Source organism: Populus trichocarpa, chromosome 15 (assembly GCF_000002775.5).
Source record: "Populus trichocarpa isolate Nisqually-1 chromosome 15, P.trichocarpa_v4.1, whole genome shotgun sequence".
Taxonomy (NCBI): domain Eukaryota; kingdom Viridiplantae; phylum Streptophyta; class Magnoliopsida; order Malpighiales; family Salicaceae; genus Populus; species Populus trichocarpa.
In genome coordinates, this window is record NC_037299.2 from 8,608,818 (window position 1) to 8,636,149 (window position 27,332).

Sequence of the window (27,332 nt, forward strand, 5' to 3'; positions counted from 1 at the left end):
ATCTGTATGAGCTTAGAATATAGGTTTATATCCATATTTGTTAAATTAATCCTAAAATACTTAAATATAGATGTCAAAACTTGACCATAAGGAAGAGATTTCTGCTTTTAATCATGTGTCATGATCATATTCTTCATTATAATAAATGGAAGATTAAGTTGACATCCTTTAATCATGCCATCAATAGGCACATATCCATAAATGTGACTATCATAATGCCCTTTCTTTAGAAAAATATTGTGTGCAATGATTATATGAAGGATCCTAGAGCAAAGTTTTTTTTTACTAGGGTGCAAAGTTACTGCTTCATCATACACAAATACTTCAATTATAGGAATTATCTTAATTTTAAACACTTTAGGTTCATCATTCGTAATACCCAAAATATCAGCAAGTTTTTAACAATTGAATTCAATGGGTTTCTCTTGTAAGCTACTAGTTATCTAAGGTTCTATACCAATCCTCATATTAGCAAATAAATAAATAAATAAATAAATAAAATCGTAGCTTAGGATAAGTGGGTTTTTTTTTTGTAAAACAATATACTCAAACCTATTTCTTTGAAAATATAACCAATAGAAAAGGCATACTAATCATTTTTTAAACCTCTTTCTATAGCAATTGACTTATGTGAAAAAGAACTTAGAAATCTTTAAATATTGTCACCTTCGTAAGAAGTTGGATCATTTGCCTTTTTGCTGGGCGACTCGGCTTCTCTTTGATGTTTCCTAGGTGCTATGTCATTTGAATCTTCAAGAATTAACTTAAAAAGACGATTGAGTGAGTGGGTTTTGAGAGATCATCAGGTTTAAGGTTTTAGAGTTTTTTTAATCTATTTGAATAGGGATAATTATATATACTATCGAGTAATAGCTCGACCGATTAAAATCCAAGTTGAGAATTTCCTAAAATTCTCTTTTAATCCTTTCTTTGCTAGAACTTTTCCATGTAAAAATTATGCCGAAAACACAAATAAATCGAGGAGCTAAAAATATACAATTTAGGAAGTAGCTTCACTATCAATCCTTTGGCTCAACTGGTCGACCAATTAATTCAGTTGTATAAACCGATCAACCGGTTCACATAGAAAATAAAATTTTTTAAATTTTATTTTTAAGATATATTTTATGAGTCAAAATATATATGTTTGTCCAACTTTTAGATGAAAAACATAGTCTCTAACTAAAATCTCAAAAAGGTACTATTCACATAGTAGTTGTCTTCTGTTTTTTATCATCAACCGATCACCCGATTGAACCGACCATTATGAACCGATTGAATGGTTTGTGTTAAACCTAGATAGACAATCAAATTTGTAGCAAAACAGATTTTTCATGGTTTTCATGCTTAAAGGGTATACATTTTATCACTTAAATATATCTAACTTATTTCCATTAATGTATACGCATAAAAATAAGTAAATGGTATGATTTGATACTTAGTAACTATAATAATAGAAACTAAGGAAATGGTATAATGTGATACTTAGTATCTATAAGAATAGTAACTAAGGAAATGATATGGTTTGTTAGTAGCCAAAAGAATTGGTAACTAAGGAAATGAATTGTGATACTTGGTAATCAGGAAGGCGATGACTAAGGAAATGGAATATAATAGTTGTTAACCAAGAAAATAGTGATAAAGGATAGGAATATGATGTTTAGTCGACCGCGAAAAGGGTTATCGAGGAGAGGAAATGATACTTAGTGATAGAAAGATCAATAACTAAGAAATTAAGGGTGTTACTTGGCTAGTCATAATAATAATGACCTAAGTGACAATTATGAACTTAGATGTCCTAAGGATCATAACTTCTATAAAGAATACAAATATAGTAAGGACGATAACGATGCGTGAAAATTGGAAATTCAATATCGGGATGGAATGGATTGTGTTCTTGAAGGAGTACCACTTAATTACTTCAATTTGACTAATTAAGTGGTACTTGAAGAACTATATGTTTAATTATTATTAATTTACCTTACCTAAATGTTACCTTAAGAACATTGGATTCGTAGTTGAGCCGATATTACTAGTTTGTCATAAAATGAATAATAAGTCATTGGGAATAAAAGTATATACAAATGAAAAGATTGGTTAGCCATTGAATGAAGGGTAATATGAATGAATTGTGTAAGGCCAGTCAGAGAATGGTGACTTAATCTCACAAGTAAGGACGAGATAAACACTAAAGAAGTTATGTGAAATTATTGATTTAACTGCATATGAAATCATGTGATGCTACATATAAGGGCATATCAAATTGATCGTAACGAAAGAGTTTGTTATACGGGGTCAAGTGTAAATTATGGCTGTCAAAACCAAATTGATGAGCATATGTTTAATATTGAATAATGAGTCATAAATAATGGAAGGAGCTAGGTAAAAACATGTAGGTTGAATTGATAGAAAATGTCAATTAGTTAAAGATATGTAAATCTTGCTTTGAATGATAAATAGTAATACAAAATGTATAATAATATAGAAATTGTATGAAGTGGTAAATGGTATTGGGTATTCAAGGATGATGTAATACTTATAAATGAGCCATAAATATGTTAAGATTGAAAAATGATATAGACAAGTTGTAATTGATATAACTGGAAGCTGATATTTAAGAATGATAATGATGCGCTAAAGAAAGCAAAAAAATATGTGAGAGAAAGCGAGCTTTCAGCTTGGAATGACATGGCGGGTTGGAAGGATTTCAGACCGCCATATATCTTGAAGGCTGTATGGGTAGACTATATTCAGCACGTGACGTCCGCGTGTTTCACTCCACGGTCACAGTTCGGTACGAAGAACCAACACCGGCGTGTTCACGGTTCCGTTACCACACACACTGGGTGCTCCGTTTCATTCGTATTTTTATTTTGTAGGCTACGGTTCTTGGACGCAAACCAAGTTTGATGAAACCTTTTGTTGAAATGCATGTGTGAAGTGATGATTGCCAAAAATGGGTATAATAGTTCATGGATTGCTAAGCTCAACATTTTGTGGTATGTTGGTTTTCAATCATTTTTTTATTAAGTTATAATTTCCTTCAATTTGATGAATTTATTTTTTCTTTCCAGGATACATATAACATCCGCTTGAAGGAGAGATACGAGGACGATTCTTTGACCCATCTGGATTTCAATCTAGATTTATGGTTGGAGGTAGGATCATCTAGTGGGCTCGATAGAAATCGAGTGTACGAACTCTTTAACACTATGGTTGAGAACTTGTGGACATAATGTTTTGATCGTTGGATGCTCGTAATTGATTCCAAGCACTCAAACTCTCGAGTTCGAGGCGATGTTAGAATAACAAGTACAGGATTAGACAACCCATACAATGAAAAATATGAACGGCTCACTACATATTATGAAGAACTTCGCTGAGTGGTAATGGAGAAGAGATTACACATAGGTGATCTATGTGCTCCTCCTTATTGGCCCTACAGTCTTGGCGACGACCAACCTCTTCCTCCTTCTCCTCCTTCAATGCTGACTCTGTTTTAGATTTATTCCTCCTCCTCTAACGTCGCCTCTGTTTTCAATTTCTTTTTATATATTTGATTTTTATGTGATTTTAATTTATTTTTGTACTTCTGTTCAAAATATTTTTTAAAAAATATATTTTAAATCATTACTAATGGGTTATCGATGGAACATTTCTGTCGGTATATTTCAGATAGTTGAAAAATAATTACTACAAATACCACTGCTACAATTAACTCTCTGATAAAATTACAGATGATATTTTGTTGATGATATGTTATATTTACCGATGGACAAAGAAAAACACTGACGGAATTGCATACGGTATTCTGTCGGTTATAAGGTAAACTTCCAAAGGAAAATTCTGATGGAATGGAGCAAGTAATTTCTTTTTGCCACACTTTGTCTGTCTGTAAATTCATCGGTATATTTATTACCGACATACCAAAAATTATCGACAAGAGTTTTTCCAACGGATTGTTTTCGTTCGTGAGCCCGTCAGTAAAATACTTACTAACAGACCGCGAGTGTAAATACTGATGGAAATTTCTATTAGTAAAACTATTAAATTTGGTAGTGAAAAAAAAATCACTAGAAATCAAAGGATCGAAAATAACATATCAAACATTTTGAAAAGATTAAATGTGATTGATGAATTCAAGAGGATTCACGAATATTACAGGTATTGAATGGATTTATGAATCCATAATTAAGCCAAGTATTCAAAATGTGTTTATTGTATAATGATATCGATATCAAATCTAACAAATAAAAAAGTTGAAAAATAAAAAAATTAAAATAATAATAATAATTATAATTTCATAAATTATTTCAAATTAAATAAATAACAATAAAAAAATGAGGACCGCATTTAATATAATAAAAAAATAATATAATATTTCTAAATTTTTCATAAATTTTTGAAAAGTATTTTCCGTTTTAAAAAAATACTTTTATAAAAATTAAGTTATTGGAAGTGTTTTTTTGTTAATTTTTTTTTAATGATAAACATACAAATAAATTAAATTTGTTTTTTTAAAATCATCATTACAAAAAAAACACGTACCTTAACTGAGAGTGGAAGAGAACACGTGAAGTAATGGATGTTTGGTTACCATCACGTTTGCCCTAATCTTTTACCATCTCTCTCTCTCACACACACACACACGTCAACCCGGTGGCAAATGGCAATAAAAAATCTATCAATATAGATTCGTGGTTTCCTTTTTTAAAAAGATATTTTTTAGATTTTACGCATGACGTGGCCTTTTCTATATCTCTACCAAACTATCCAGAAAGCAAAGAAACCCCCTGCCTCATTACCCTTTTTCTCTCTCCACTGTCTTCTCCACCATGCCACGTCTCCAGCCCTTCTAACATACGCTTATATGCTCAATCAACCCCACTCACCTGCGCAATCTCATCCATTCATTTCACTACAAAATATTCTCTTGTACTCCCCGGCGCATGTTAACCCTAACCTATATCCATTAACGCATTTAAAAAAAAAAAATAAAACTAGAAAGAGCTGAGCGTAAAAAGAAAGAGGCATGAGTTAGGAGAGGAGAGGAGAGGAGAGGAGAGATTGGTTTGCTTTTGGGTTTCGTATGTCCGGTGATCCAAATCGAGCCGTTGATTTCCTGGCCTGGTCTCACATAAATCCTCGATCAAGACCGTCAGCCAGACATACTTTATGGAAAGAGGCTAACATGCGCTTGAATTAAAAAAGAGAGAAAATATTTCTATTAATTAATAGTTTTTGTTGCTGTGTTTTCTTCATCACCGTCGTCACTTAGGAATTTGGATAATCCAAACCCTAACCCTAATTTGTGTTCAAATTCTCAATCAGAAGGAGAAGAGGTGAGGTATTACTAGTGTGTTATTATTCAATTGATATTGTCTACTTTTTGAAAGAAAAAGACAAATTGAATTGATGAGATATGGAGGGAGAGGTAGATGAGCAAAATTTGAGCGGGCACATGAAGGAGAGTGGTAATGGTAAAAGTGTAGGAGGAGGAGGAGCAGGAGATGGTTTTGTTGATAGAAGCAAAGTGAGGATTTTGCTATGTGATAATGATGCTAAGAGCTCTCAGGAGGTTTTCACTCTCCTTTTGAAGTGCTCTTATCAAGGTAATCTTTTTTTATTTTATTTTTTTTCTTTCACTTTTCCTTCTCGTGAATGCTATGAAGATGTATAACCAGTGCTATTATTTTAAGCCATAAGGAGGAAAATGATTTATGGCCCCTTGGTGATATTTGGTTTTTGCTATTTTGGGTGAAGGATATGAAAAACATTTGCTTAAAATTGATATGAAACATTGTATTTTCTTTATTTTTTTTTCCAAGAATTATTTTTAACTCTGGTGGAAATCCAACTACATATATTGTTGTTTGCTAAATAGCTTATTTTATTATGTCCGCATTTTCAATATCAATTCTTATCTGCATACCTACACTTCATTTTGTGAAGAAACTTTGGTAGAATGCTAACAATTTGGCAGTTTTGAGACTGTGATTTCATTTACATTTTTTTTTAATGATTTTTTCAACATTTATTTATTGTATCCACATCTGTTTTAAGTTCAATAATTCCACTACTTTGCTATATTGGTTTTTGAAGATAATGTGTAATTTGTGCACTGAACCTGTATTCCTTTTGCTTCACAGTTACATCAGTGAGATCGGCTAGGCAGGTGATTGATGCACTAAATGCTGAGGGGCCTGAAATCGACATTATACTTTCTGAAGTTGACATTCCAATGACCAAGGGCATGAAAATGTTGAAGTATATCATGCGGGATAAAGACTTGCGGCGTATTCCTGTGATCAGTAAGCTTATCTCTTTAAATTTACTTCTAAGCTCAGTTGTGGTAAAATCTATTTTCAATATAGGTCCTTAGTATTGAAAAGCTTTTTGTTTGATTAGTGATGTCGGCACAGGATGAGGTCTCAATTGTTGTAAAGTGCTTGAGACTTGGAGCGGCAGACTATCTTGTAAAGCCTTTACGTACTAATGAGCTCTTGAACCTGTGGACACACATGTGGAGAAGGCGGCACATGGTTTGTTTTCTTTTATTTGTTTAGCTCTTTTCTTTTTCTTGAACCAGTTTTGAATTTCTTTCTTTCTAATATAGTGACTGTGCATTGTGTCCATACGAGTGAGTTGGTGAGGTAGTGTTGTGATGCGAACTCGAAAGGCTAAATCTTAGAGGCTATAATCAAGAATTGAAATACTCATCCAAGAAAACTAAAATTAAATTAGAAAACCTTGACCCAATAATTCCTTGAACGAAGAACCAAAGGTATATGGTTAAAACGCTACAAGGATAATATCTTTGATAAGTTCTGTAAATTCAATGAAGAACCCAAAGAAGAAGTACAGTCATGTTGTTCAATTTTTAATGATGGCAATTTCTTTTCCTTTTCAATGTTATTTCAACTACTTATAAATGACTTACAAAATGAACCCAATTTAGCTAATAGATTTAAATTAAATCCACATAACTAACTATTTAAATCCAAAACTAAATAAGAATACTTTGAAGCCCATGCTTGTATTTAATGAGGCCCAATCCTTATATGCTGTGCATGTTAAATATCTGCATATGTGGTCCATGTTAAATAACCCCAACATGTGCTTGGATCACATTGATTAAGGTTTTATCCTCCTATGATCTCAACTTTATATGATCTCAACTTTATGCTTACCATCATCTTAGAAGGAGTTTTCGAAGCTTGCCTAACTCAAATGTCATGAATCAACCCTTTAATTGCTATTTTTATCCTCTTGGCATTTTCCCTTGTAATAGGTCCAATCAGCACATGTAATGGATCTTGGAGTGTTGCATGTTGATTCTCATCATTTCCCCTCTCTTAAAAAAGATTTGATCTTGAATCGTTACCAACATATAAAAAAGACACCTGGAGATAAAAAAACATTAAATGTAGTACTAACATTAAACTCACCTGGAGATAAAAAAACATTAAATGTAGTACTAACATTAAACTCTTAGGAATCATTTTTTTCGTGTGAGTTATCTTTAACTTGCGAGTTTCATACCATCCCGGTATCACATCATGTTGTATATTAGCAATGCTGAGATAGAGAAAAGGTGTAATAGAGGGTGTCTTGGGAATATTCAGGAAGCGCAACAATCTAAGAAGAAATTCGCCAAAAGAATAGAGAGAAAATGTGAGGTGAGAGAGACACTTTCAAGTGAAGGAGTGGCCAAAGGATCCTAAATGAGGTAAGAGATGGGGTATTTTTTGTGTCAGAGATTACTTGTTTGTTAGGATTATGCCAAGTTTTCAGTGTGTACTGGACGAATGCCATGTGTGTGGAGCGAAGCATGTCTACATTCTTAAGTTTTATCAAGAAAGATTAAGGTGGCTCAAGGTCAACCTTAATGGACCGTGATTTGATCTCACAAAGCCAAATCTTCCTTAAGCATTCCATAAGACCAAAGATTAACCATGGACCACGCCACATGGCCTTGGCTAATCCTTCTGGGCCTCCAGTCCTTATCCAAGTGTGTATTGAGTCTTTATCTATGTTGATATCCAATTTGGTAGTTTCTCCACACATGCAAAATAAAAATAAATTAATAAATAAGGGAAAATGGACTGTTTAATATGCCCCAAATTGATAAACTATCTATGCAGCGTAAATGTCATGATAATATTTAGTGACCTGCAGTGTTACATTGATTGCCAATTGGATCTATGTTTGGGGATCTTTCTACTCATTAGCAGAATCATTTTGTAGAACTGTGGTGATTAGTAGGTGCAAGGAATGAGTCATTGTTTCTTGGTGATCGACGTGGATTTGGTGTATTATTGTGCGGAATGGCACAAAAGGATCCATATAACCATCCCAAACTAGTTTGGGATTAAGGCTTGGTTGTTGTTGTTTCTTAGTGATTGCTGTGCAGAATTATTGGACCACGAGCTCTCTTTTCATGTAGCCCCGCTGTTTAGCATTAAGAATAGATAGTAAGGTTTATTGGGTTTATTTGGTGAGAAGGTGAAGATGACCTACCTGCTTCTGTTCAGATGTCTGTCCAAGGACATTTTCATGCTTGTTCTTGCATTAGCTAGTGCTCAATTTCAAGTGGATTGTAGTGCAGTGTTATATTTATGTGAAGGCCTGGTTGACATGTGTGTCAGATGTTTGTTGACCTAAACTTCTTGATTTTGTCTTTGCATATTTTCCATACTTTCTTTTTAAAAACTTCACTGACAGCAAGCAAATATCTATCTGTATTCAGAGGTACTCATAAATATCTTTGTGTTGGCAGCTTGGATTGGCGGAGAAGAACATCTTGAACTATGACTTTGATCCGGTTGCATCAGATCCTAGTGATGCTAATACAAACAGTACTACGCTGTTTTCAGATGACACGGATGACCTGTCTCGTAGGAGCACCAATCCTGAAATGGGGATGTCAACTCATCAGGAAGATGAGGTCAGTATAATGTGCACCTGAAGTTTGGCATCTCAAAATAAGTGTACAGAGTGGGAGTAAAATCTCTTTCCTACAGATGAATACACATTTTCTTTAGTGAAATATATATTACCATGAATCTTGATGTGCACTGGGCCTGTCCACTAGTCCTTTACATAGTAACTTTCAGATGTGCAATGACTTCACTAACCTATATGTCTGCACCACTCAATTTTTGTGCAATTGTAAGGTGCAAACAGCACATCTACTCACTTCCAGAACAAAGCAGTTAAACTTGTTCCATTTCTATGAAGTTTCAGAGGAGATTTTATGAAGTTAAAAAATGAAATACAATGGAAAAGCAACTCACATGCAAGTTATTTCAATATGTGCAAATGTGTTTATAGGTATCAGTAGTTATTAATTGGAACCTGTTTCTCTGAATGTGCAATTGGCATGATCAAAAACATTTTTAGATGGGGAACAATAGGAAAGGAAATAGAAGATCCTGCAACTTGGAGGGGAATATGATAAGGAGGAGAAAATGATACCCGCAACTTCTGTGTGTAGTTTGCCAAATAATTACATTACATAGGTGCTCGCTTGAAAACTTGAATTTGAAGCATGTATCATAATTGACCAAGACATTATAAACAAGTATCTACACTAAACATTTCTCTGCTCAAATGTTCATGTAAGCCAAAATCTCGTTTCAAAATTGTCATTGAAACTTTTGATACTCTCTGATGTGCCAAGCTTGACATTTGTCTGTACCTTAGTCTGCTGCCGCTGCTTCTGCTTCTGCTTCTGCTGCTGCCGCCGCTGCCGAGCCTTCTCCTGGTGATCCACAGAAATATCGACCTGATGTGCCAGGGATCAGTGACCGCCGAACAGGTGAGGTTTGCATAATTTGATAATTTCTGTTCTGTATTTTGAGACCAGCTCTCAGTTTTTTTTCTTCCTAATATTTAATGCTTAACTTCATCAATGTTTGTTCTGTTCTAAGTCTCACTTTGGTGAATAATATTCAGGACATTTATCTTCTGGTCCGAAGAAGAGTGAATTGAAGATTGGCGAGTCCTCTGCCTTTTTCACTTATGTCAAACCAAGCACGGTAAAAAACAATTCCCAAGGAGTTGCTCTTATTGAGGACAATACTAATCAAAATTTGAGGATGGAAGAGAAACTTCAAGTATGTGGCGAGCAAATGCTTAATGATGCCCATTTACAAGAAAATGGGGAGGCATTGGAAATCCACTCACAAGTAGATGACTTCCGTAGCAGTTCTAGCATTCCTGACTCTCTCTCTCTGGAAAGATCTTGCACCCCTCCTATGTCAAGAGAATTTCCCCAAAGAAATTTCAAGGATGATCGGGTGCTTATGCATCAAACGAATGAACCTCAATTAGATGCGTCAAGTTTATCAACACAAAGTGTGTATCCATATTTTATGTCAGGTGTTGTAAATCAAGTTATGATGTCATCATCAGCACAACTCTATCAAAAGAACCTGCATGAGTTGCAAAGCCTTGGAACTTCAGCCATGCTTCCTGGATACAATCATCTTCCCCAATGTCCACCTCACATGTCTGGGATGGCATCATTTCCTTATTACCCTGTTAGTATATGCTTACAACCTGGTCAAATGCCTACCACTCCGTCATGGCCATCATTTGGATCTTCGACGTCAGCTGATGTGAAACTAAATAAAGTAGATAGAAGAGAGGCAGCATTAAATAAGTTTAGACAGAAAAGAAAAGAGCGCTGTTTTGATAAGAAGATAAGGTATGTTAATCGGAAAAAACTTGCTGAAAGGAGGCCTCGAGTGCGGGGACAGTTTGTGAGGAAGGTAAATGGTGTAAATGTGGATCTCAATGGGCAACCTGCTTCTACGGATTATGATGAAGATGAAGAAGAGGACGGTGATGAGCAAGCATCAAGGGATTCTTCTCCTGAGGATGATGCTTCAGGATCTTAATGTCAAGTTGCTGACAAATGAGGTTCCTTGCGTTTCTTAATATCCCTTTCATTTATTAAGCTATTAGTCCGAAGTCTGCCAATGATGCTTCGTTTTTTCATTGAATATGATTGTGTGAGCTTCATTGAGGGACAGATGAGATCAAGTTGCGAGTGCATGAATATATATTGGGAGCACTTCTTCTGCAAGATTCTGAAGGCATATCAGTGTTAGCATTTGATAAAGGATATCACTATGAGATTGTGCATGCATGAGGGCAAAGCTCTCTGATTTTACTATCCCTGTGGTTCAAATCCCAAAGGTCTGGGTAGGTAGCCTTTTTCAAATTTGGAAGGAATGTTGGGACATGCAAAAATTCGTCCTCAGTTCAATTTCTGTAGTGTCGTGACCAAGAGACCCATTTATGTGGGTAGATGTCATGTACATAAGCTATCCTTACTCTGGCATGGTGTAATTGACGAAATTGAAATCAGGCAGCAATGGAGGCGGGCAGATCGATTTGCTAATCTGTTGACTAGGTCTGTGGTGAAGAACATGTACGGAGGTACAATTCCATGCAAAAAAAGAGAAGAAAAAAAGTGAAGCAATCGTTGAAGTTTTTCCATTGCGTTGACTCAATCGTTTGTTTGTTTGTATTTTCTTTATCCAGGTTCAGGGTTCCACCACCATTTGTCTCTTCCTGAATTCTTCTCATCCAGGGTGTTTGATAGAAGTCAAGTCTTAGATTTTACAGTACTTTTGGATTTATGCATTTGAAAGATATTGATTTTAAAATGTGTTTACGTGCTAAAATGAATTTTCTGCAACAATTTGTTGATAAATTCTGAAAAAAACTAAAATGGATGTTGATATCTCCCAAAGCAGAGATATTTTGATGTTTGCTGATCGGATGATTTTTTCTTGAGAAAACCTGGCCGGGCCATTCCAGGCCACGGCCAGAAGTTGCTAGGTCGTGGTTGAATTTTCATGCCACGTACGAACAGCAAACCTTGTATAAAAATATACAATAAGCTTTCATAATTTTATATTTTTTGTCAGAAATAATTCGCGTGGGCGTAATTTTGATGAAAATTCTTCTACCGTCAACGCCTTAGTTGTTTTCTTTTCAAATTTAGGTATTTACAAAAGTTATTTCTCAACAGAGGTTTAAAATTTATTCACTAAAATAAAACTTTTTGGGCGCGCAAGCATTAAAATGACAGTTAATCTAACATGGAAATTTGTATTTTAGGAAATAAAAAGATTTTTTTTAATAAAAAAAACTGATTTTTCTCTTTACTCTTGCTTATGTTAAACCCTAATTTATATCCCTAGAATGCGTTAGCGAATCAAACAGCATAAATTACTTTCAGTTTGCACATTAGTGCATGATTACAATCTTTCAGTTATCCACCTTTTAGCAAATTAATGTATCATTGTTTATATTAAAAAAAAGTATTTATGTTTAAACTAGATGAACAATCATTGTTTATCTTTAAAAAGGGAAAAACAATAATTGATCAAATTTGAAGAATCCTGTTCGACCAAGAAAATTAGAAAGTAGGAGATTAGGAGTCATTGACCAAAGAAAAGAGATCTATCATATAAAATTTGAATTCACGTAAATGACTAGAAAGTTCCCACTTGGAGCATGAGTCGTTGACAAGTTAAACTAATCAAGTGATTTAGTTTAGTTATAATTCATGTGATTATCAGCAATAAAAAGTTTAATTTGTATTAAGATTTTATACACCTTACCTGACAAAAGTTACATATATAATATTAGAATTACATGTTTAGATGAGATCAAATATTATATAAATAAAAATATATCATTCTGTAGTTGGAAAAGATGGCTAACCCTACTACATATACAATTTTTTTTTTTAATGTATTCAAGTTATCTTTCTTTCAATTCTTACCTTTATTTATAAATTTTAATTATATTTCTTACATTTAATTCATGTTCTTCTCTTGTGTGGTGCTGCTTGGAATAAATATGTATGTCTTAAGGTTTAGAATTTTGAAAAACCCATATTCTGTTTGTTTTTGCAAAGTTGTTGCTGCTCAGGATTTAGTTTCTAGTAATAGTTTCTTCTTATTAGAAAAGAAAAAAATAATTATGTAACTTAATTGATTAAAAAAATAATGGTTGATTAGTGAATGATCAGTATAGGCAACAAATAAAGGCTAGTTTATTGGTTGTGAAGTACCTAATATTCTTTTATCATCGTATGTTTGTGTGGAACAACCAATATTAGACATTCCATGGAATGACTCTTTATCATCTAAATCATTTTTACAATATAAAACTGCATCTAGACAAAATCTTAATGTCCTTATACAGTCTCTTATTTTTTTAGCATTTTCAGCAACGATGACACAACTGATCATAGTCAGGTATGTTGGTACATATGTGCCTCAAACACAGTCTTATGTGTATTTATTCTACAACCCAAACAACATTATTAGATGGTCACAACCAACTGTAATGAGTATCATCCAACCAACCATAATTGCTCTTGAGAAGGAATCCTTTTATCAATCATTAAATCTCTACAATAAAACCAAACTAGATATGATAATGGTTGACTTAATCTTAATGTCCTCAAACACAGTCTTTTGCGTATCTCTTCTATGACCCAAACAACATTATTAGATGGTCACAACCAACTCTAATGAGTACCATCCAACCAACCATAATTGCTCTTGAGAAGGAATCCTTTTATCAATCATTAAATCTCTTCAATAAAACCAAACTAGATATGATAATGGTTGACTTAATCTTAATGTCCTTATACAATCTCTCATATTTTTTGGCATTTCCAGCAACTATGTCACAACTGATCATAGTTAGGTATATTGGTATATATGTGCCTCCAACACAGTTGTTGTAACCTAATTTTAGCCCATTGGTTTTTAATTTAATTTTTACGGGGTTTAAAATGTAAAATTAAAAGATCAGAGATTTATTTCGATGAAAATGTGATTTGTCAGCTTGCACGGAAACTAGGGACTACAATGTGCTTTTGCCATCCTATCCTTATCTTCAAGATAATCCTTACCTTCAAGATAATGATAGTTGTCTGCTTTCGAATTCGATTCTAATTCGAACTTAAAAAAAAAGAATGAGTTTGATTGAGACTTTACTTCTCGCAAACGATGAGACTCTTGTACTATAAATACTGATCTTAGTGTATGTAGAAAGAAGGGACGACTAGAGAGAAACCCTAAAAGAAGAGACCCCAAGAGGAGGCCATTACCAGAAACCCTAATGAGAGAAACATAAAAAAAAAGGGGCGGCGAACCCTATACTAGCCGCCGCCCCCTTTAACCCTTTTTTTTTAGCCCAGTCTCCCTCAACTTTGCCTCTAGTAGCCGCACGCCTAGGTAGGTTTCCTTCCTTCCTTGCTAAAATAATTAACTGATTACTATTACATGCATGCGTGAACCTTTCACATATGGCTGGGCTAGATCCAGCCCAAAAAGAAAATAAAAGTGGGTCGGGTTTGGGCTTTAGGCCTAGCCGACCTAAATTGTGTTTGCTAAGGGTATGTTTGGCAAAACACACCCTTATGCCTTGGCCATACTTTTTATGCCCATTCTAATTTGATATTTGACCAAACAAACCCCTTTTCAATACCAGAAAATTCCACAAATATTTGGGGCCTTCGTTGATTTATTTGTGGGCACCTCGCACTTTGTTTTATTTTTTTTCTTTGTGTTTGTATTTTTTGTAGATGTGCTCAATCTGTGGACTATTACTGTTAAATGCAAATATGTGGTGCAATGTTTTTTCTTACTTCCATATAAAAAAGAGCAAATAATAATAAAGGATAAACAAGAAAAAAATGACGTAGAAAATTTCTTCTTCAAATTCAGTTTCTGTGAAAATATTCACTGACGCCAGAGTCAGGAGTATTGTATTTTTTTGGATTTGTGCGATATTTACCAACGCCAGAGTTGGAAATATTCATAGGAATTGTTCAGTGACGCCAGAGTCAGGAACATGAAAGGAGGAATAAAAAAAGGGAAAAAGGAGAACAAATTCTTAGCAATTTTAGACAAAATCAGCAATGCAGCCTGCCTTAGGTAGGACGCTTAAGGGGTGATAGCATCTTTTCTTTTACGTAACCATTTGTCTCTTCCTGAATTCTTCTCATTTGTCTCTTCCTGAATTCTTCTCATCCAGGGTGTTTGATAGAAGTCAAGTCTTGGATTTTACAGTACTTTTGGATTTATGCATTTGAAAGATATTGATTTTAAAATGTGTTTACGTACTAAAATGAATTTTCTGCAACAATTTGTTGATAAATTCTGAAAAAAACTAGAATGGATGTTGATATCTCCCAAAGCAGAGATATTTTGATGTTTGCTGATTGGATGATTTTTTCTTGAGAAAATCTGGCCGGGCCATTCCAGGCCATGGCCAGAAGTTGCTAGGTCGTGGTTGAATTTTCATGCCACGTACGAACAGCAAACCTTGTATAAAAATATACAATAAGCTCTCATAATTCTATATTTTTTTTCAGAAATAATTTGCGTGGGCGTAATTTTGATGAAAATTCTTCTACCGTCAACGCCTTAGTTGTTTTCTTTTCAAATTTAGGTATTTACAAAAGTTATTTCTCAACAGAGGTTTAAAATTTATTCACTAAAATAAAACTTTTTGGGCGCGCAAGCATTAAAATGACAGTTAATCTAACATGGAAATTTGTATTTTAGGAAATAAAAAGATTTTTTTTAATAAAAAAAACTGATTTTTCTCTTTACTCTTGCTTATGTTAAACCCTAATTTATATCCCTAGAATGCGTTAGCGAATCAAACAGCATAAATTACTTTCAGTTTGCACATTAGTGCATGATTACAATCTTTCAGTTATCCACCTTTTAGCAAATTAATGTATCATTGTTTATATTAAAAAAAAGTATTTATGTTTAAACTAGATGAACAATCATTGTTTATCTTTAAAAAGGGAAAAACAATAATTGATCAAATTTGAAGAATCCTGTTCGACCAAGAAAATTAGAAAGTAGGAGATTAGGAGTCATTGACCAAAGAAAAGAGATCTATCATATAAAATTTGAATTCACGTAAATGACTAGAAAGTTCCCACTTGGAGCATGAGTCGTTGACAAGTTAAACTAATCAAGTGATTTAGTTTAGTTATAATTCATGTGATTATCAGCAATAAAAAGTTTAATTTGTATTAAGATTTTATACACCTTACCTGACAAAAGTTACATATATAATATTAGAATTACATGTTTAGATGAGATCAAATATTATATAAATAAAAATATATCATTCTGTAGTTGGAAAAGATGGCTAACCCTACTACATATACAATTTTTTTTTTTTAATGTATTCAAGTTATCTTTCTTTCAATTCTTACCTTTATTTATAAATTTTAATTATATTTCTTACATTTAATTCATGTTCTTCTCTTGTGTGGTGCTGCTTGGAATAAATATGTATGTCTTAAGGTTTAGAATTTTGAAAAACCCATATTCTGTTTGTTTTTGCAAAGTTGTTGCTGCTCAGGATTTAGTTTCTAGTAATAGTTTCTTCTTATTAGAAAAGAAAAAAATAATTATGTAACTTAATTGATTAAAAAAATAATGGTTGATTAGTGAATGATCAGTATAGGCAACAAATAAAGGCTAGTTTATTGGTTGTGAAGTACCTAATATTCTTTTATCATCGTATGTTTGTGTGGAACAACCAATATTAGACATTCCATGGAATGACTCTTTATCATCTAAATCATTTTTACAATATAAAACTGCATCTAGACAAAATCTTAATGTCCTTATACAGTCTCTTATTTTTTTAGCATTTTCAGCAACGATGACACAACTGATCATAGTCAGGTATGTTGGTACATATGTGCCTCAAACACAGTCTTATGTGTATTTATTCTACAACCCAAACAACATTATTAGATGGTCACAACCAACTGTAATGAGTATCATCCAACCAACCATAATTGCTCTTGAGAAGGAATCCTTTTATCAATCATTAAATCTCTACAATAAAACCAAACTAGATATGATAATGGTTGACTTAATCTTAATGTCCTCAAACACAGTCTTTTGCGTATCTCTTCTATGACCCAAACAACATTATTAGATGGTCACAACCAACTCTAATGAGTACCATCCAACCAACCATAATTGCTCTTGAGAAGGAATCCTTTTATCAATCATTAAATCTCTTCAATAAAACCAAACTAGATATGATAATGGTTGACTTAATCTTAATGTCCTTATACAATCTCTCATATTTTTTGGCATTTCCAGCAACTATGTCACAACTGATCATAGTTAGGTATATTGGTATATATGTGCCTCCAACACAGTTGTTGTAACCTAATTTTAGCCCATTGGTTTTTAATTTAATTTTTACGGGGTTTAAAATGTAAAATTAAAAGATCAGAGATTTATTTCGATGAAAATGTGATTTGTCAGCTTGCACGGAAACTAGGGACTACAATGTGCTTTTGCCATCCTATCCTTATCTTCAAGATAATCCTTACCTTCAAGATAATGATAGTTGTCTGCTTTCGAATTCGATTCTAATTCGAACTTAAAAAAAAAGAATGAGTTTGATTGAGACTTTACTTCTCGCAAACGATGAGACTCTTGTACTATAAATACTGATCTTAGTGTATGTAGAAAGAAGGGACGACTAGAGAGAAACCCTAAAAGAAGAGACCCCAAGAGGAGGCCATTACCAGAAACCCTAATGAGAGAAACATAAAAAAAAAGGGGCGGCGAACCCTATACTAGCCGCCGCCCCCTTTAACCCTTTTTTTTTAGCCCAGTCTCCCTCAACTTTGCCTCTAGTAGCCGCACGCCTAGGTAGGTTTCCTTCCTTCCTTGCTAAAATAATTAACTGATTACTATTACATGCATGCGTGAACCTTTCACATATGGCTGGGCTAGATCCAGCCCAAAAAGAAAATAAAAGTGGGTCGGGTTTGGGCTTTAGGCCTAGCCGACCTAAATTGTGTTTGCTAAGGGTATGTTTGGCAAAACACACCCTTATGCCTTGGCCATACTTTTTATGCCCATTCTAATTTGATATTTGACCAAACAAACCCCTTTTCAATACCAGAAAATTCCACAAATATTTGGGGCCTTCGTTGATTTATTTGTGGGCACCTCGCACTTTGTTTTATTTTTTTTCTTTGTGTTTGTATTTTTTGTAGATGTGCTCAATCTGTGGACTATTACTGTTAAATGCAAATATGTGGTGCAATGTTTTTTTTTACTTCCATATAAAAAAGAGCAAATAATAATAAAGGATAAACAAGAAAAAAATGACGTAGAAAATTTCTTCTTCAAATTCAGTTTCTGTGAAAATATTCACTGACGCCAGAGTCAGGAGTATTGTATTTTTTTGGATTTGTGCGATATTTACCAACGCCAGAGTTGGAAATATTCATAGGAATTGTTCAGTGACGCCAGAGTCAGGAACATGAAAGGAGGAATAAAAAAAGGGAAAAAGGAGAACAAATTCTTAGCAATTTTAGACAAAATCAGCAATGCAGCCTGCCTTAGGTAGGACGCTTAAGGGGTGATAGCATCTTTTCTTTTACGTAACCAGTCCCGTACCATAGAATCTCTGTTGACGAATTAGGGTTCCTAGTGACCATAATACTAGGTGGCGACTCCTTGAACAAGACCTTTTCCCTAAAAGAACAAGATGCCAAATATCTGTTCTTTTTCCAATCAAGATAATTTTTTTAATCGGTCGCCATGATATCCGGGTGTGACAACAGTCTTATGCGTATCTATTCTACGACCCAAACAATATTATTAGATGGTTACAACCAACTGTAATGAGTACTATCCAACCAACCATAATTGCTCTTGAGTGGGAATCCTTTTCTCAATAATTAAATCTCTTTAATAACACCAAACTAGATATGATAATAGTTGACTTAGCTAGGATGATCTAGGATCTAAGAGATTCTATAGAGATTTATGCTTTTCATTTTAGGACTCTATAAACCAAATGCGAGATTTATGCTTTTTATTTTAGGACTCTATAAACCAAATGCACTGTAACTATAACAAAGTGAGAGTATATTAAACTTATTCTAGAAAGGATGTAATGGGACATCAAAAAAAGGTTTATGTGAACTAAATACCTAGCCATACACACCATTTTAGATGATGATTTGTTGCAAAAAGATGCTAGAAAAATAAGAATAAAACAAGACGTTAAAAAGAGCTTACCTAATTAGCTATTTGAATAACATCTCAAACACTTATATAGTAATTGACTCAGATTCTATGAAGGAGTTTAAAGAACTTTAGCAATAGCTCGTATCAATCACAAAGCTTAAAGAAGAAAGGTCATTTGAATTTTTTGTATTAAAAAGCATAAAAGGCTAAAAAACCTAGTAGTAAAAGCTTCCAAAGTGGTTGATGATAATAAGCATAGTTATAAAATCTAAAGACTTGACGAGTCAACTAGTGACATAGACTGGTTAATGTTGAAGAAAAAATAGGGGACAAAATTGATTAGCCTAACCTAGTTAAAAACCCAAAATAACTTGTGACCTAATAAACCTGAGTAAGACTTAGTAAAAAAAACCATTGATTAGCTCAAAAGTTAACCTGAGTAACATTTTTTTTAAAATGTTAAGGTTAACCTAGGTTAACTTTCTCGATTCATGACCAGGGTCTTGCCCAAGTCAACCCTTGGGTCGAGTTTTAGAAATAATAATAATAATAAAAAATACTCTTTTGACATCAAAAGAGTTGAATTTTTTTTTTGATTAGCTCATGCATGAGGGGCAAATCAAGCTTTTTGTCAACGAGAAAGAAACATTTAGGAACTGATGTTAGAAGAGATACAAAGATAAATTATATAATTGATTTGATAGTGGGTAAAGTTAAGGAGGCTGAGAGATCATGATGAAGGGTGTTCACGGATCCATGGCCAACTTTAAAAACCTATTTTTAAGGAAAGAGCAAAAAAAGTAGTCTCTTGATTAGGATAGGTATCATGGAAATTTAGGGTTTAAGATAAAACTCTTTGAGGTTATGGAAACCTTGCAGGTAGAAGAGTTTATTGACTGGTTGAAATAAATATATAAGATTTTTTTTAATACAAAAAAGTCTTAGAGTAAATAAGGGTAAAGCTAATTGCTATCAAATTAAAGGGGAAAGCTTCTGCTTGAAGGGAGAAATTGAATATGCCTTAGGCAAGATAAGGCAAACAAAATATTAATGATTAAGGCCCCGTTTGTTTGCTGGAAAGTAGTTTCCTTTTGGAAAGTGAATTTCGAAAAAGTGAATTATTTTCTGATGTTTGGTAGTGTAATGAAAAATAAATTGAAAAACACTTTTCAGTGTTTGGTTATGTCATGGAAAATGAGCTGAAAAATAACTTATTAATGTTTTATTTTTCTCAAGTTTATTAAAATAATGAGGAACAAATCTTACAAATTAAAAAGTTGAATGAGAATGAAATTGAAAAAAAATATAATTTCATAAATTATCTCAAATAAAATAAATAATAATCAAAATAATAGAGATCAAATCTAAAAAATAAAATAAAAATGAAAGATGAAGAAATTAAAATAATAATAATTAACATTTCATAAATTATTTCAAATAAAATAAGTAACAATCAAAAGAATGAGGATCAAATTTGATACATAAAAAATTTCAATAAAAAAATGATAAGGGAAAAGCAAATAACAATTATAAAAATAAGGACCAAAGTTAATAAAAAAATTTAAATTTTAAGAGATAAAATTGAAAAATAAATATTCAAAACAAAATATATATAGCAATCAAAAGTTTGAGAACCAAATTTGATATAATCAGCAAATAATATGACATTTCTAAATTTTTCACAACTTCCGGAAGGTGTTTTCCGGCCAAATTTTCCAGGAAAACACTTTCCTGGAAACCAAGCCAAATTTTCCTTTGACTGGAAAGTATTTTCCGTTGACCAACTTTTCTAATGGCATACAGACACAGGAAAGTTTGGAAAGTGGTTTCCCGGAAAGTAAATTCCGAGAAACAAACATAGCTTACGAGAAGATGAAATATCATTTTTTCTTTTCAAGTACACATGTTTTGTATTAATAACTCTATATATTGAAACAAGGTGGAAGGATTGTTGATGAATACAATCTTTGCTGTTGATTAGAATAAAAGGAAGAATTATTACAAGTGGTTTAACTTATGGAAACATGACACCAACAATTATGTTGTCTTCAAAAACTAGATTCAAAAGGCGTTAAAAGCTGGTTGTGTTCACTTTCTAGACTAAAAGATAAAAAAAGGGATATTGATCGATTCCTTAAAGTAACAATATTAATAGCTACACCTAAGATAAAATGACTAATTAGAAAAGTAAAATTGTAAAAGGTAAAATCTAATCGACCACAATAAAGACTAGAATTCCACGAATACCAATATTAGAAAGAAATATATTGATCATGGAAAAAGATAGTAATAAAAATGCAGGACGTGCCTATTTGTGAGGTATACAGGTTCCATACCTTATTTACCAACTTTTAAAAAAGTAAAGACTTAAAAGGGAAAAGCTGAGAAAGTTATGACTTAAGGATAAGCCAAGACATTTAGGCATAAAAGACCTACTCATAATGAGTGGCATAACATCAACCATAAAAAATCATCCAAACCTAGTGACGAAGAGGATGGTGATCTTGTTAACAACCACCAGAATCTTCTAGATGTAGAAAAGATATGAAAACATGGACAATTATCACAAAGTTCAGTTTAGTAGAATGCAACACCTAAACACATTAATAAGGAAAGATAATGCAAATCCTTACACTTTAGTAAAGAAATAAATTTTGGATGTTGATTAGACTAGTAAAGTGGTTAATAACAAGCAACCTCAAGTTCCATTAAGTTGATAACAAGATTGCTAGACATTTTTGCTCCTAATCTTTTATAAACTAACAATAATAATCGATGCTTGATTTTTGTAAAAGACACAATCACACATTAGCCAAAGACCTTGGTAGAAAGAATGGAGAATATTCCTACCTCAATACCATCTTCATTTCAAGAGTTTGCATTAGACCATGATATATTAAAGAGATAAATTACTGAAAAGATCTATAAGAAGGTAAGTAATATTGTCAAGATAGTTAAATAGCATGTGAAAAACAATCATCCAATAGCTGAGGAAATGAAGATTAAACCTAATGCCAAAGTAAGAGTAGATGTAAAACAATAACAACAAGACAAAGTTATCTAACATGTTAGGTCAATAATAAGAAGGTTAAGCAATGGAAGCAAGCAGTGTAGTATTAGTCCAAGTCTTTGTTAGTCATATAATAAGAAAGAAGGTGGCATCATCCAGTTAGTAAAAGTAAGAAAAAATATTACTCCAATAATCACCATAACATAGGACGAACCACTACTTATGGTGAATAAAGAAACAATAGAAAAGACTAAAGACGATAACAATATACAAACTTTAAACTATCTACTCCTGTAAGATATGAAATGAATTCAATAGATGCTTTAATCTAAATAGAAGAAAATCTATATAAAAAAGAGAATGATATGATTATTAATGTTGATGGCTTCCTAGATGATCATTTGTTAGGATAAGGCACTAATACCCCTTTTGATGATAGTACACAATAAAAAGAGGGAAAATTGCTAATTTTTTAATCTTAATACACTAATTAGAAGAATGAAATGCAGTTAAAGAATATATATTAGAAATTCCTTCTAAAATGGAGATGAGCGAACATGATAAAACCATATCCATGAATATGGTATTCGCTCTTCCCTTTTTTTTAAAGTAAACCTAGCCAATTGCTATATATGGACATTGACTATAAAGACAATGTAAATATTGTTAAAATTGACCAGTCAAAACATCTGGTTAATCAATAATCATATCTCAAATTTCTTAAGCCAAAATTGGATATGAGTTGTCATTTAAAACTTTTATACATCATAAGTTTTTTAAAAGGTGTACTAATATAGATGATCTTATTCGATAATGGGGCAACACTCAATATTATACCAATAACCTTGACAAGTAAGATTGGTTATAATAGGATTGATATAATCCTATATAAAATGATGATGTTAGATTTTATAGGAGGTATAAGAGAGATTGTAAGTGTGTTGCAAATGGATTTAATTATTGTTTCCAATACTAATGGGTCTATTAGAATAAATGAAATAATAGACAAATATAGTTTATCCAATCTTGCCTAAGCAATACCTTGTAAGTCTTTGCTTCTACTATAAAGAAAGTTGAGGGTATGCATAGATTTTAGAAATATAAATCTTGCAATTCAAAAAGATGAATCTCCAATGCTAATGGCTGATATGTTGATTGATGTAACATTTACCAATTAAATACTTAACTTTATGAATGACCACTTTAGCTATAACTAAATCTTCATAGTAGATGAAGATGTATAAAAAAATATTTTCAGATGTCTTGGTTCATCAAGGATGTTTGAATGGGTGGTAATATCATTTAGTTTAAAAAACATTGGTATTAAAATGAGTTTGATTTTTCATCATATGATTAATCACAATTCAGAGACCTACATTGATGATATAATAGTAAAATCAAAGTCCAAATCTACTTTATATAATGTTTTAGCGAATAAGGATGCATAACCTAAAAATAAACCCATTATAATTTCAATTTGGAGTGCAAACAAGAAAATTCCTAGGATTCTTAATGTATCAATAAGGCATAAAAGCAGATAAAACAAAACATGAACAATTATGAAAGCATGACCTCTTCAAAATAAGAGGTAATTGTAAAGAATTATTGATAAGATCAATTTTTTAAAGAGGTTCATTGTAAACATTGCAACAAAGATCGATTTTTTACTTAATTGTTGAATGGAAAGAGCTCTAACAAGTTTTAATAGTTTAAAAAGCAACAAACTATTTTCATAAGACATTCAAGCTTATCTAGTTAAACCTCTAGTATTGACTTCATAAAGGTCTGAAAGATATGCTGACATAAAAAATAACTCTGGACACAAACAAGTAGTGTATTATCATAGTTGTGTCCTTATAAAAGTTAAAGAACATCATACATTGATAGAGAAACTATTTTTGTCTATATATTTCATTTGTTTTAAGTTATACTGGTATATATTATTAGTTGATGCATGTGCTATATGCAAAACAAATTTAACAAAATATAGGCTATCAAAATCTTTTTTAAGAGGTCATATTTGCCAAATAGACTTTAGCATTGTCTAAATTTAACTTACATTATATGCTATAAAAAGCAGTTAAAAGCCAAGATTTTATTGATTTCTTAGCTAAACCACCATGCATCATCATTGACCATAAGATTGAACATGACATGAATCTGTTCCATGATAGTTATGGTTTGATGGATTGAAAACCGAGAATAAGATTGGTACAATGGTAGTACTAATATTAGGTTTTAAAGGGACCTTATCTTTTTGGCTTGATTTTCCTTGCATAAATAATCAAACTCAATATGAGATCTTAATAACAGATCTAGAAATAATCCTCGAGTTAAAAGCATAGTTAATTACAATAAAAGAAGTTTCATTTGCTTGTTATCAACCATTTAGTTGGTGAATATAAGTGTGAACATCCTACCCTAACTCTATATCATGAAATGGCTATAAAAATTATTAAAATATTTTTTGATCTATTTTTTTCTTAAATAAGAGGAAACAACATAGAAAGTAATGACTTGACTCAACATTGATCAGGATATAGAGTGGTATTTGATCATTGTGGCATCATCCATAAATTGATTATTGATTGATTAGTTATTATTGATATCTAGTAGGAATGTAATAATGACAAGAACATCATAGATTTCATGTCTCCAAGGGGCGTAGCGTGATGACAAAGGGTTTGAGATCTGCATAGCAGGTCTCGAGTTCGAGTCAGGGCGTGCACCTCTTGTAAGAGCCTGGGACAACCGAGGTTTTACTCGCTCACCTGGGCTCACAAAGTGCGCTTTCTGAGGGGTGGGGTTTCCTCAAATCCAAACAAAAAATTCATAGATTTCATGATAAAAAAAAAATGCACAAGATAGTAGCTATAAAATTGTTGTTGACATGTTTTGTCAAGTACAAGAAAAGGTCTTAATAAAATAAGTGCTTTTGATATCTAATAGGATTAGAAAAAGGAAATTCAAACTTTGTTTTTCAAAACCTTTCATAAAAAGTTTCAAGTTATTTCAGAAAGAAAAGGACCACTTAAGTTCTCTTATTTGATGTATTATTTTGGAGACATAAAACTAGAGTTTTGTTTAGATGCTTAAAACCAAAAGAAATATTATTTATAATGTCTAAGATTCTTGAAGGACTATGAAGAGCCTATAAATCTAGAATGAAGATGAGATGACTTATCATAATCAATGTCGCACGTCAAAATCCGCGCGGCGTCGAGCTGGCGATTTATCATTTACTCGTTTACTTTGATTCGTTCGTTGGGTGTCGCCACCTAGTATTTAATTGAGGGCTACTAGGAAACCCGGGTGTACTGGTCTCATCAGAGATTCACGGGTAAGGAACTGATTGTGGTTAGGGAAGGTATTAGCACCCCTAACGCACCCTACCTGAGGTGAGCTGCTTCGTGGACTTGATGTGTTAAAGAAGTTTTAAAATTTCTGTTATTTCATTGAATTTTAGAAATACAACTTACGTGTAAGTTCATAATTCTTTACCGATGAGCAAATCAAAATATTAAATTCTTCTTTATTCTTGCAATTTTATCATAAAAAAAAACATTCATAAACAAAATACAAATCACACATTCACTTTCACTATACTTTTCTTTTTTTCTTTTTTTTTTTCTTTTCTTTTTTTGTACATCGACATTACAAATTATATAAAAAAAATCAACACTAAACAAAAATTACATTACATAATTTAAAAATTACAAAATAGTCCCTAAACTCCAGAAATTGCAGGGAAGGCCTTCTGCAACCGCAGGAACAGTGGCGGAGCGTCTCCCCACGCGCCGCCGCAAGACAACCCAGGCAAGAAGGAGGGCCAGTCACAGATTCCTCTCTTCTTCCCCTCCTCGTCGGCGGTGACCTGCAAAATACCAAAAAAACACAACAGGCAAACTGTTTTAATCTTCTTTCACGGTTTTCAGGTCTGCCTCTCTCTCTTTTCCTTTAGATCTGCTTCACTGCAGATCGGCTCTTTTATGGGTTTTTTTCGTCTTCCCCTCCGCTTCGGGTAGCTGGCAGAAGGAGGAAGGATGGCTGCTGATCTGTAGGTGCCGATGTGTTCGGGCCGCCGCTGAAGGCTGTTGGGTCTGCGGGTGCTGCTGGAGCGAGGAGGTGGGCAGGAGGATGGTCTGTGCAAAGGAGAGTTGGTGGGTGAGGAAGGGGACGGTGTCTGTGGGCGCTGTCGTTTGTGGGTTGCAGCTGGAGGCCGGTTGAGGGAGACAAAGAGGGTGTTGGTTGTGTTGAGGCGGAGACACCGCGACTGGGAGGAGGAGATGAAAACGATGGAGATGGGACTCTTGGGTTAGCCGGGATGCTGCGACTTTGATTGATTCTGGCAGTGTTTTAAAACCCGGACCGGCCAGGCGGGTCGACCCGGGACCTGGCCGACCCGGGCCTGGGACCCGTCCGGGTGGAGGCTAAAACCCGCTTGGGAATTGGCTCAGGGAAACCCGGTCAAACTCGGGTGAGACCCGGTCAATTTTTTCCCTACCGCTGCCTCTTCTCTTCCTTCGACCTCCGAGTCCTGGCCTATTGCACCTACTACCTAAAGAGCAAAACCCGAGTTGGAGGAGTTCCATTGAAATTCACACTCTTCACCTTCTTCTCACTAGCATTCACTATAACCCTAGCTCTCCTATCAGTCTTCTTCGCCATCAATGGCGTCATCATCGCCATCTCCTGTTTCCCTTGCTCCTGTTTAGTATAATCCCTTGCTCCTGTTTCCCCAATCCTTGCCCTTCCTTCCACCCTATCCTCGCCATCATCCTCTGCGCCGCAGTCATTTGTCCACCAGCACCAACTCCCAACCCTACCGTCCCTGACGTCCCAATACTAAACCCATCCCCATTCCTGGGTGGCGAAGAACTCCTCGGAACACCTCCACTCATGGCAGCACGCCTTCTCCATGCTTCCTCCCCAGAAATATTCACATCCCTATCCCTATCCCTATCCTTCTCCCTCTCCCTCTCCCTCTCCCTCTCCTCCTCCTCCTCTTGCCTCCTCCTCTCAATCTCCCTCAACCTCTCCGCTTCCATCGCCTTCCTTTTTTTCTCCCTCCTATAATCTTCATAATCATTCGGCCTGGCCGGATCATACTCCTCAACAACCACCGAATTCACCCCTACCAGTTCTGGTTGCGGAGCCACCTCATTGGGTAGCACAGTCGCCGCCGCCACGAACGGAGAAACCATAGTTTTGGAAGCAGAGATTTGGGGTTTTTTAAAATAGTT

At 33.8% G+C, this 27,332-nt stretch overlaps 2 protein-coding genes across 4 annotated transcripts; one reads left to right on the forward strand and one right to left on the reverse strand.

Annotated features, from left to right (window-relative positions):
• The first annotated feature begins 4,781 nt into the window (after positions 1-4,781).
• LOC18105787 (two-component response regulator-like APRR1) lies at positions 4,782-11,696 on the forward strand. Of its 3 annotated transcripts, XR_008057477.1 has the most exons (7): positions 4,782-5,612; positions 6,150-6,311; positions 6,409-6,542; positions 8,780-8,947; positions 9,706-9,820; positions 9,958-11,448; positions 11,554-11,696. XR_008057477.1 is itself a non-coding variant. In XM_024586586.2 (6 exons), the coding sequence occupies exons 1-6, from the start codon at positions 5,423-5,425 to the stop codon at positions 10,902-10,904; spliced, it is 1,716 nt and encodes a 571-aa protein (XP_024442354.2). In that variant the 5' UTR covers positions 4,782-5,422; the 3' UTR covers positions 10,905-11,696. The 3 variants fall into 3 exon arrangements, 2 of the variants coding, with proteins under 2 accessions (XP_024442354.2, XP_052303532.1); XM_024586586.2 differs by having other exon boundaries at positions 9,958-11,696; XM_052447572.1 differs by having other exon boundaries at positions 9,733-9,820; positions 9,958-11,696.
• A 15,072-nt stretch (positions 11,697-26,768) lies between these two features.
• LOC127904388 (DNA-damage-repair/toleration protein DRT111, chloroplastic-like) lies at positions 26,769-27,293 on the reverse strand. The gene has a single exon (XM_052447673.1). The coding sequence runs from the start codon at positions 27,291-27,293 to the stop codon at positions 26,769-26,771; it is 525 nt and encodes a 174-aa protein (XP_052303633.1).
• Positions 27,294-27,332: the final 39 nt, after the last annotated feature.

Excerpts from the sequence above, each read along its gene's own strand:
- LOC18105787 (XM_024586586.2), top strand. The coding sequence starts at position 5,423 with ATGGAGGGAGAGGTAGATGAGCAAAATTTGAGCGGGCACATGAAGGAG. Across the intron at positions 6,543-8,779 it reads TGTGGAGAAGGCGGCACATG|CTTGGATTGGCGGAGAAGAA; the intron begins GTTTGTTTTCTT and ends TTGTGTTGGCAG. Across the intron at positions 8,948-9,705 it reads CAACTCATCAGGAAGATGAG|TCTGCTGCCGCTGCTTCTGC; the intron begins GTCAGTATAATG and ends TCTGTACCTTAG.
- LOC127904388 (XM_052447673.1), bottom strand. The coding sequence starts at position 27,293 with ATGGTTTCTCCGTTCGTGGCGGCGGCGACTGTGCTACCCAATGAGGTG.